Raw genomic sequence first — 11,342 nt, 5'->3', positions numbered from 1 at the left:
TGGGCGACGGGTTTTTGGTTGATTTCGAGGATTTCGACTTGGTTATGCCTCCCCTACTGCTGTTCTTCTTTTGCCTGTAGAAACCCTTCATGTTCTTGGAAGTGGTTGCCATTCTTGATTCGCCTTCTCCTTCCCAAAGCTTCTGTTTAAATTCAAAATTCAAAATTTTGTTTCTCCGGATTGGTTCTTTGGTTTGGAATTTATCAAATCCTGCATTCCAATGATGATTTCTCGAGCTGGGCCTCGTCTTCTGGTTGTTTTCCATGGGCCTAACGGCATAGCTTGTAGTTAACCCTGTTTATAAGCCCGTTTAGCAGCTCAGGCCTTCAATTTGAAGCCCTATTCCATCAAAATTATTTTATTTCAAAAGATATTTTAGAATATTAGTATGACAATTTTCTTATTTGTTAATTAATTTGTTATATTGAGAGTAATTAACAGTAATATCCTATTTAATTGTGTTGAAATTTTGAATTGTGAATATAATATATAAATTATATATATTAAAAGACATTACAGGTTAATTAATAATCATAGTTTCTTAAATTAATTTAATTAACAATATAAATTTGTATTTAATTACATAAAATTAAAAAATATATATAATCGGGTTTGAGTACCCAATAGGTGATACATGAATCTTACCCAAATATGATAAAGGTAATAAAATTACTATCCAAATCCAATTATAAGATACTCTAATCTTATATAATCAGGTCAAATAACTGTGAGTATCCCATTACCATCCTTATTCATTTAAATGGTGATTGATGAGACTCCATCAAGCTGACAATAAGTGAAAGGTCATGAAATATTCAGTGTTTAAGTCAATCTGTACAATTGCATCTTATCAACATGTGCAAATATAAAAATTTATTTTATGAAATCTCAACTACTCGTTGCATACTCTTTACGTAAGTGTGCTTATTTCATGTATGGTACTAACTATTTGATTGTTGATTAATGTGACGTTTGAAAATAAGTGATCTTTATCTTTTCATGACAAATTGATCTCATCGTTATCTGCTTACAAACTTTGCCCACCAGCATCTTGGACGGTGGATTCTGGGAATCATTCCAAATCTAACAACTCTGCATTTTCACAGATGCTGCTGGGATTGGCTCACTATCAATTACAAGCCGTATTCTATGACCAAAAATCTCATGGATCTCGCTCTCTCACCCTGCCCCCACATGTTTGGCTTTTACAACACAGTTCTCTTTTCAAGCATGTTTTTAAATTTTCAGCCATAAATTTTTCTACTGCCCCTGGAAAACTCCTTAAACTTCTTTCCTTTGCTTGCGCAATGGCATGCGATTTTTACATGTAAAGAATTGACCTACACAAAACGATGAATGTGATGCTGTTAAATTGCTTTTCTAATTAGTAATCCTGTACATTAATTTCTTGGACTGGTGTTAATTAAAGATAGAAAATGGACATCAACTAGATTAGAAGTAGTAGAAAAACCAAATGGACATCAACTAGATTAGAAGCAGTAGAAAAACCCCAATCATTTATTAAGAAAATCAAAATTCTAATAGAAAATGGTTGATGGTTTTTAGAGCTGATGATCAAGGCCGAGGTCTCTTTCGTTGCTAATTAATGGGAGGAGACAACATAAGCAAAAGATTCTTACTGGCTTGCTCCACTGTCTGAAAACGAAATCATAGAGCTGAGTGTGCTCGATCACAATACAAATTGGTTTCAGTTTATATGACGGAAAGGCTACCTGATGAAGACTTCATTTCGCTAAGGCTAAGCTACATGTATGCAAAGGGTCCTGATTGCCTGGATTTTTCATGGCTAGGCCCTGTGTTTGATTCTGTTGAGAAAGTTATTTGTCTGGTGAGAAAACTTTGATATAGAAATTTTATTCTTTCTTTAAATCTGGGGCTCTAATAATGTATACAATGATACTAATATATCTTAAGTAGTACTACTTATAATGACAATGATGATAATAATTAAACAAGTGAAAATGGAGGACTATTATTCTTCTTACGATGAAATTAAGAGTGCATTGTTTTTTCCTTTGTCTTTTGAAGTAAGCTAAGGCTTCATGCATTAATCATTGAACATTTTCTGTCCACTATCAATTTGTCAAGTAATTATCAAATTCATAGAGAGGTACGTCCTTCGAGCTTTGGGACTTGGTCCCCCCATGGTTCACCCACCCTCCTTAGCAAGTAGATTTTCCCTAGGGCTGGGGCTTTTGTCCCAACTCTATTCTAACCACTTAACCGAAACAAAGAGGTTCATTCTTTTCCCTGAAAAGTTTATATGAATTGCTCCAAAATATAAATTCACATTCAGGAAATTAAATGCATTTATATAAGTTTCATTTTATTCTATTTTTCATATCACAATAGCCCAAGGCACCATTGAATCACGTTATCAATGGTTAGGCATCAATCATTCTCATAGAATCGAGTATGGATCCTCTCTTAGAGACAGAAGTGGCTAAGACAAGTATAGACTGAGCCACTTGTTTGACTGGTTGACTACGAGGGGACGAGATGATCCAAATGGTGAACTATTTCACTGTAATTCCTTTTGATTTTATTTTATTTTAATTTTGAAATTATTTAATTATAATAAAAATATGCTTCTTCAAAAATCGTGATGGTAAAGATCCGTAGTGGGCCTTCACCACTAGTTGGAAGGGGATTGGGCTACAGCTGGCACTCAAGGGTTTGCTACTTATTGTGCCCAACCAACCATCACCACTGCCAGCCTGGTGGTAACATGCTTCATTCTCATTCTGCCCCCATCTTTCACGTACGCCCTCACGTGCCTTACTTCTTTTTTCCACGTCACTTCCTTACACCTTATCGCCTCCATTAATTTCACTAATAAAAAGGACAAACTGGAAACATGAAAATTGAGAAACAAGTAACCATGACTGAATTTAAATGCATTTCCTTAATCTTCAATTTTAAGTGGTTGACCTGTTAGTATTACTTCTAAATGATTTTAATTGATCAATTCCTTCCAAGCTTCATGCCTTTTACCTATTTTATAATTTGAATTATGAGACTTTTTCCATAATTTGTTGTTGTTGTGAAGAAAATATCAAAAGATTGATGAATGTGGGTATTTAGTTGATTTGTTGAAAGAATTAATTTGTTAATATTTAATTTTATTTTTATATCTTTTTTTATAAATTTCAAAAGAAAATCAAACTTAACTTTTTTAATAAAACAGATAAACATCAATCATTAAATCAAATATTTCAAAAAATTTGCTTTCAGATTAATAATAATGTCCTAAAATGCTTAGTGATTCAAAATGAGATTGATAGACGTTTCTAGCTCTCCATGCTATGAATCATGCATGTGCTGCAGTAACAAATCCAAGTGTTTTAAATTCAAATCTACAAACAAAAAGCTGTAAAATCTTGTCTCTATTTGGAAATAGTGGTAAATGATTTAGTGCTTGGACAACGGTGGGATATGAATAAATCAGTAGAGTTGGTAGGACTTCCCTTATTGTCTATTATCTAATCAAAACCGTAAGCTCCAAAATGAGTCATCTAATCATAACTTACTGTAATTAGGAAACCCATATGATAAGCTTTATGGTTTTTGTATTTTTTATTAACTAATGCAACTATTAATGTGCTTCCTCTTTAGGGTATCGGATATATAACTAATTAAGCGCAACAGGGTCCTACCTTATCATTTCTATTCTTTGCATTGTTCATTAATTAGAAAAGAAAGGTGTAAGTAAATAGACCCAAATCCATTCATTTCATCATATCACGTCCTTATTTTTCTAGTATTGCTTTACATTCTTGTTTCCAAAATGAAATGTGGATTGCGATAGTTAACATATTTAATTGAATATGAATTCCATCAATGATATCATCAAATTTGATCAATAAAAATTTTATCAACAATTTGGTCATAACTTTGGGAATAACATTAATAAAAATATTCCTTTGTTAAAATCTTTGTTGATAAAACCCTATTAGTTTCTTGCAATCTGCTTCATGGAATAGCAATGAAACATTTCAATTGTTTAAAATTAATAGCTAACTTCTCGCGCGAGTAAACTCTAAATCACGTATGTTAATTTTGTAAAGAGCTTTCTCATTTTAAAACAAAAAATAATGAGTGTAAAAAAGATGAGCACACTGCCAACAGTCACACTAGGCCAATGTCCAATATGAGTATCACAAAATGAATATCCTGGGAAGTTGCTAACATCTTACTCTTTGTTCCAATATAAACCAAACAAAAGGCTTGTATACATGTGCATTATGCAATAGCTTGAGGACCGTGAATCTAAAATTTCGGTCTCAATACTTTATACCCAAGAAAATGAGTGATGTGACCTATATTCAAACTTCTTACAAAGCTATTTTCCAAGCTTCTAAAAATTCATTAATTAAACTTTTGATCGCATTTAAAATTTGTATTAGTAAATCTTGAAATAAAAATAATACTAACAATAACAAGAAGAAAAGTCAAACCATATTTACTCAAGTTGTAACTGGATAAGCAGGAGGCAGCTTGGATGAATTAATTATGAAGCTGGAATTAGTTGTTAATATTTCCGGATATAGAAGGAAACGACTGAATCACATATAATAGGGGTAGGTTTGGCTAAAGTTATCAAATTTATAATGGGTGGATTTAATACCTCTAACTGATTTTCTCTTCCTGGTAATTTTTTTTCTTTTTATTGCATTAAACAACTTGTGCTAGCTATACTCAATAGAGGGGACATTAATGAGAACTAAAATTGTTGCAGTATTTTGCATATCAAATTAGTAATGTTGAGTATCCGAGCATTTTGTTTATTAATTAGTGCATAATCCTTGTTTAGATAATAAAATTCGAATTTCCAACTTCCAATTAACAAAAAAATACGAATGATGATTAAAACTATTCAAATTAATACCAATCAAGTCCTTTCAATTGCTCTAGAGTTTTTACCAAAAAAACAGAAGGATTTGAAATTTTCAGAAAATGCTCACATCAATTAGTGGATTAGCTGTCTTAATCACTAGACTGATTGGCCTTGGCTTATATGAGGGGACCTGTTGCCATTAAGCCTAGGCTTTACCAACCAGAACTTCCCAAAGAACATTATATTAAATGTTATCAGTAACAATGCTTTTTGGAATATGCTGAGGATAAACAAATTTCAGATCCTTGTTTGAGGAAAAGAAAATTGAATTTAAGTTTTTTAATTAGGTAGCCTTTGTTTTATAAAAATAAAGTCCTTATAGTGTTATGTACATTAGTGATCAATAACGAGACTGTTCTCATATATGATGTCTACCTCTAGCAGTTGGATGGGACCATCTCTAGCGTTTGCAATTGAAATTTTGGAATAAGATATTTTATAAATCCGATTAATGGACTCTCCCCTTCCCCAAACCAAACAAATGATGACAATTAACAATAACAAAAACACTGTAAAACACTTGTCTAATACAATCATTGTTGATAATTAGGACCCCAAAAGCTAACCCATTTGAGATATAAATGTTAATTTCTACGCCCAATGAGAAAGGTTTTTAAAGAGTTTTTGAATTATAATCATTGTTATAAAAGCAGATAAGGTGCTTTAATTAGAAAAATAGTTTGGGTTTGTAGCAAGTAGTGACTCATAAGGCATGGGGATTAATTATTTCTATTCCGATTGAGAATAAGGTCCTTTTGCAAAGAAAGGCACGTTGGCTTTGTAATCATCCATTCTTCATTTTGGGTCATTGTTGTTGTACTCAATTATGAAAATGGGAATGCTAAGATGATACATAATTTCACTTTGTTTGAGTGCCTTTGAATGGTCGTAAATTCTGCTTCTCCCAATTCCTTTTCCCTATATTCAACTCTTTCCCACCAAAAGAATTGCAATGAAAAACACGCAAACTAAGTCATTAGTATTAAACTATTAATTTTATCAACGAAATTTATATTAATTATAAATATTATTAATGTGTGATGTGTGCAGAGAAGGACAATTCAACTATTTTTAAAAATCAAAATGATTTGACTAATTCTTCTTTCTAGGTCTTATACTACTGGTTTATCAATAAAATTAAAATATATAATAACAATTCAACTTGTATATTTCACATGAGTTCATCCATCCAAAGATTCCTATCCAAACGAGAAAAAGCGAATATGATTTTCAATATCAATTCCCATGCTTCACGATCTCCCCTTTTTTGTTCATATATGGGATAAATTATGAGGAGAAAAATGGTTTTTGCAAACCCAGCTTTGCTCAGCCCTCAGATCTGACTACCACTGGCCCTCGTTTCCACGTGTCAATATCAGATTGCTTCATGGCAGTCTATCTGATGAGTCTTTCTGACTTCCAGTCAGAAAACTTATCCTTTGCTTTCTATTTTCATTTTATATTTATTATTGTTGGGGCAGATAAAAAAATTATTTAAAGAAATAGTAATTCGATTTTTCGAGAGGGAGCGGGAAAGAGGAAACAAAAATCGGATAAACGCCGTACATTACGTGGCTCTTATCATCATAAACACGTGGCAATTATTGATCCACCTAACACTGTTCCGCTTCGCTGTCTTAACCGGCATGACCGGTAGCCCGGCTAAACCTATTTCCAAAGTAGAACATAGATAATCCATTCCACAGCCTGTCCACCAATCACCTTCCAAAATAATACTCCCTCTGCCCACATTTTTTAACCGGTAACCGACTAACCCCGGTCACCACGGATCGCCCCTTTCAAATATAAGTAAGACTTGAACCGAAGAAGTGGAGACCAGAGCAGACCAATACTCACTCAAACAACACTCTTCACTCCGACCGGTGGATTCTTGATCAGACAGTAAGCATGCCGTTCAGAAACATAGCCGTTGGCCGGCCCGAGGAGGCTGCACACCCAGATGCTCTTAAGGCAGCTTTGGCTGAGTTCATATCAACCTTAATCTTCGTCTTCGCTGGATCAGGCTCGAGCATGGCGTATAACAAGTTGACCGACAACGGAGCAAGCACCCCGGCCGGTCTCGTAGCCGCCTCCCTAGCTTACGGCTTCGCCCTTTTCGTCGCTGTCTCTGTTGGCGCCAACATCTCCGGAGGCCACGTCAACCCAGCCGTCACCTTCGGTGCTTTCGTTGGCGGGAACATCACTCTTTTACGTGGCATCCTCTACTGGATCGCCCAACTCCTTGGCTCAACCGTAGCTTGCCTGTTGCTTAAGTTCGCTACCAACGGCCTGGTAACTTTACCATTTCCCCCCAGTTTCCGCTAGAAAATCAGTAATTTCCGTTAATTTGATATATAGTGTTCCTCTATTTATTTATTTTTACGTTATGGTGATCGCAGTCTATACCAGCCTTTGGATTATCCTCCGGAGTGGGGGTCTGGAATGCCTTTGTTTTCGAGATCGTGATGACATTCGGATTGGTCTACACAGTCTACGCCACAGCCGTTGATCCTAAGAAGGGAAGTGTGGGAGTGATCGCACCATTGGCTATTGGTTTAATCGTGGGAGCCAACATCTTGGCAGGTGGGGCCTTCGAAGGAGCCTCAATGAACCCAGCTGTTTCGTTTGGACCTGCCTTGGTTAGCTGGACCTGGAAGAACCACTGGGTTTACTGGGCTGGACCTCTTATCGGCGGTGGGATCGCTGGGCTCGTCTATGAGTTTTTCTTCATTAGCCACACCCACGAGCAACTCCCCGCCACCGATTATTAAGTGGGTTTAATTAACTCTGTCACATGAAAACGGATTTTCTCCCGTGTATTTAATTTGTTGAGTTTTCTATTTTCTCCCCTCTTTTTCCCTTGTAATTTGTGTTAAATTTGTGGCCGTTGATCTTGTTTTCTGTTCATCATTATCATCATCATGATCATCATGGCGGATGTTTGCAATTGCATGCCCTGGTATTTGTGTGACAATATTTATGGAAACCTAAGGCTGTAAATGTGAACTTGTGTTCGCTCTTCTCTATTTCTATGATTGCCTTTCCTTTTTTTTTTTTGTCTTTTTTGGTAAATTAGATAACTCTTTCAATTCCCGTCCAAAAATAAAAGGAAAAACAGATCAATGTTGCCTTTTTCCTGTTTTCTTTTTAATTCTGTCCCCAAGCAAATCAATAAAAATCTTGCGACAGGTGTGCAAGCCAACAAGGTTCATTCATCAACTTAATTTGATTGGAAGGGTGAAACTTGATGGAAATGCTCATGCGGTGGGTAGAAGGTTCAAATCTCATTCTTGTCCTGTTCCTCAAATTTTCTAGAGTTGATATATTATTTCTTATGAGATAATCCTTGATCGAGTAATGGTTTCCCACAAAGTACAAAAATTTAACAGCAGTTTGTAGGGTTTGCTGAGGTCCTACCTACCTAAGCTGGCATTTTAGGTTAAATAAGTTTGTGGCGTGGCATCCGCTTCCTTCTTTAAGACGAGATGATTTTTCTACATAAATAAGTGGGCCAAATATACGCCTTGACAGTCGTGAACATTCCTACGAAGTTGTCCTCACTCCACCATGCTATCAATGATCATGCTGAAGGACTATGACTTGAAAAAATATCGACACTGTTCTAAACCTTTATGTAATGCCACACTGGTTCTAAGTGTACAATCTAGCAAAGGCTTCATTTGCTTCAAATGAGAAGAAACACGTTTTCTTTTTCTACAAGTGGCATTACTCATTGCTGACATAGAGATTCTTTCACTCTGAATAATTGTGCCTGAAGGGCGCGACAGGGCACGTGAAGCTTCAGGACCGGCATGCACAGACCATGGCCAATTTACTTTAACGATAGGACCCAGTTTTCTTGTCATGTCCTTGCCATTTTTATGCTACTTTTCAGGCCTATTCGTTTTCAAACCGGAATGAGTGGAAGAGAGTAATTCCATCTCCACACTTTGGCCTTGACTTGGATATTTACTTTTGCCATGCCTTGGCATGTTCTGGGCTGGAGATCAAGTAATGAAAATTGCTAGTTTCTCAGACACTAAGACAGTTCATGCTTCACTATTACTATACAAATCATAGCTTGAATAAAATTGAAGAAGATCGGATGCATGTGCTGCTGATATTTCACTACCTAGTTTTAACAGTCCTATCTTATCCCTAAGCAACAAGACTGATTACATGTGTAATGTGTTTAGCAGGTAAAAGTTGAAACTCTTTATTAGCTCTCTGCAGTGCAAATTTGCAAGGGCCATGATAGAAAAGTTAGTCTTTTAGGGACCGTGCCTGCCGCCTTGGTATCTCCGACGGACCGTATCATACCCTCTTGACCCCTTTATGAATGCAAGCAAATGGGATGGTGCGACGTGGCTTAAAAGCGACCGCGAATTGGAGGGGGGTCACTGACTCATTGTCCTTATCGTCAAAGTGGGTTCTGGGGCCTACTGATGTGTGGCTGTTCCAAATAAATGTCTTTTATTACACAATGTTGTTGTAATAAGTTCGATCAACGATGAGACAGCTTGTACAAATTATTCCCCAAAATTTTAAATACTTAAATGTCGTACTCAAAGATAGAGGAAGAGGACAGCCCATTTGAGAGTGACCCTCACTCTATTTCACATGGAGTAATGACTCATTTGAGTGTGATTTATGAAGGACGGGTAGTGACTATAGGAAGAGTTTGGGCGAATGAGCTTGGGAACATGCATTGGCGTAGTTGGGTAATTAAACTCTACTCATCTTATCTTAGACTTTTTCTTACAATTTCCATTAGATTTTTTTTTTGTTTTTGATATAAAAGAGGTAATTCTTTTATATCATAAATCTCATCTGTTCTTCACAAAACTACATAATTAAGTCTCAAATTCTACCCATTTGGATACCCTTTTTAGTAGCATAAGATTGATGAATTCTTATTTAGACTGAATTTACCATATACATATGCATGCAGGGAGACTTAATTCTAGGCTTCTAGCATTATATTTTCAAGTACTTTTATTTTGTTCTTTAAATGAATACATTATCTGAAGTACAGACGTGATCCAGGTCTTATGCTTAGAGATAATATAGTTTACTCAAGAAATGTCTTGTGATGAACACTTTTTTAATGTGATATGAACTTAGAAGAAATCATGTAAAGTGCAAACCTTATAAAAAAGATAATAAACAATATACTTCATGAGGCACGTAGAAATTAAAAATATTAGGAACTTTAGTATTATGAGGCCTGTTCTGGTATTAAAATCACTTTCTAAACATCATTATTTTGATCATTATCAATTCAAAAGACAGGTCTCCATAATATTAAAAAATTTAGCTGTCAGTTATCTCCCAACTCTTTTCTTATGCAAAGTTTTGAATAAAGAACTTGTCATTTATTTTGTGATGGAAACATCATTAGGTCTCTACTTTATGACGTGGAAAAATGAAAAATAGTGTGGAGATTACATCTCCAACACCAAGCACATTCAAGGCAGAGTAAAGTTGATTGGGACTAATTACATAATTAAATTATGAGGTTTACCAAAACTAACTTTCATTTTCCAGAGAGCTTGTTGGGATTTTCAGCTGTCAGTTAAAAGGGCCAAGCTTGAATTGTATTGGGCTCAAACTCTTCAGACAATGTTCTGGATCTGGATCTGATAAATTTGGAACCCAAATGCTTTATTCTTTGGTGCCTGTAACTTTGGGTTTAAAACACAATAGGAATAGATATAGAAGCCTGATAGAAAAGTTTAGTAGCCCAATCAGTTCAGGTTGAAAGTTCAACGTAGGCCGACGACCCTGCAACCATATCTCTTATTTCTCAGACTTTCAGACTTGCTATAAACATTTGGTCAGCCCCTTGTCATTGTCAATTTGCCCATTTTCCCACTTTTATTATGTTAAAACTTAATTTCAGCAGTAGAAAAAGAGTATTGGACACCTATATCAACTTCAGCTTTACACATGAAAGGTTGTTTCCCACCCTATACCTCTTATTTCGATGGACACATGAAACCAAAATCTGCTCGGCCCTTGGGCTTTGTCAGCGGGGGGATTCGCACACTCCAAATCCAGTCTAGCATGTTGGAGACTTTGGGTTTCAAAATGCCGATTTCCCGACCATTTGGAGGGTGACAAGTCAACAATGTCATCCCATGTCTAATTTGGCAACTTCTCTCTTCATCTCCAAAATTCCCCTTTGGCCTAAGCTTTGACAGTTACATTCCAGCAACATAAACATTAAGATAGCTGTAGCTTCCCTGTTCTTCTTTTCTTTCTCTTTTGTGATAGCTACATCAAAGCCATGTAGATATTTTTCTTCACTGAAATTTGACCAATCTCCCCCTCCTTACATTTTGACCAAAATTCAAACCCTGTAAATCATGAATGAACAAAGCTTCTGCTTTCTATCTCCTGAAGGAAAGAAAAAGAAGTGGAC

General features: G+C 35.7%; 1 protein-coding gene across 1 annotated transcript; it reads left to right on the top strand.

Moving 5' to 3' along the window:
- On the top strand, nt 6,732-7,968 carry LOC18598058 (aquaporin TIP1-1). The gene is made up of 2 exons (XM_007027406.2): nt 6,732-7,210; nt 7,318-7,968. The coding sequence occupies exons 1-2, from the start codon at nt 6,827-6,829 to the stop codon at nt 7,687-7,689; spliced, it is 756 nt and encodes a 251-aa protein (XP_007027468.1). The 5' UTR covers nt 6,732-6,826; the 3' UTR covers nt 7,690-7,968.

The sequence above is a fragment of the Theobroma cacao genome, chromosome 5 (assembly GCF_000208745.1).
Source record: "Theobroma cacao cultivar B97-61/B2 chromosome 5, Criollo_cocoa_genome_V2, whole genome shotgun sequence".
NCBI classification, from domain to species: Eukaryota; Viridiplantae; Streptophyta; class Magnoliopsida; order Malvales; family Malvaceae; genus Theobroma; species Theobroma cacao.
Note: the sequence above shows the minus strand (reverse complement) of the source record. Positions and strands in the feature narration are given on the sequence as shown.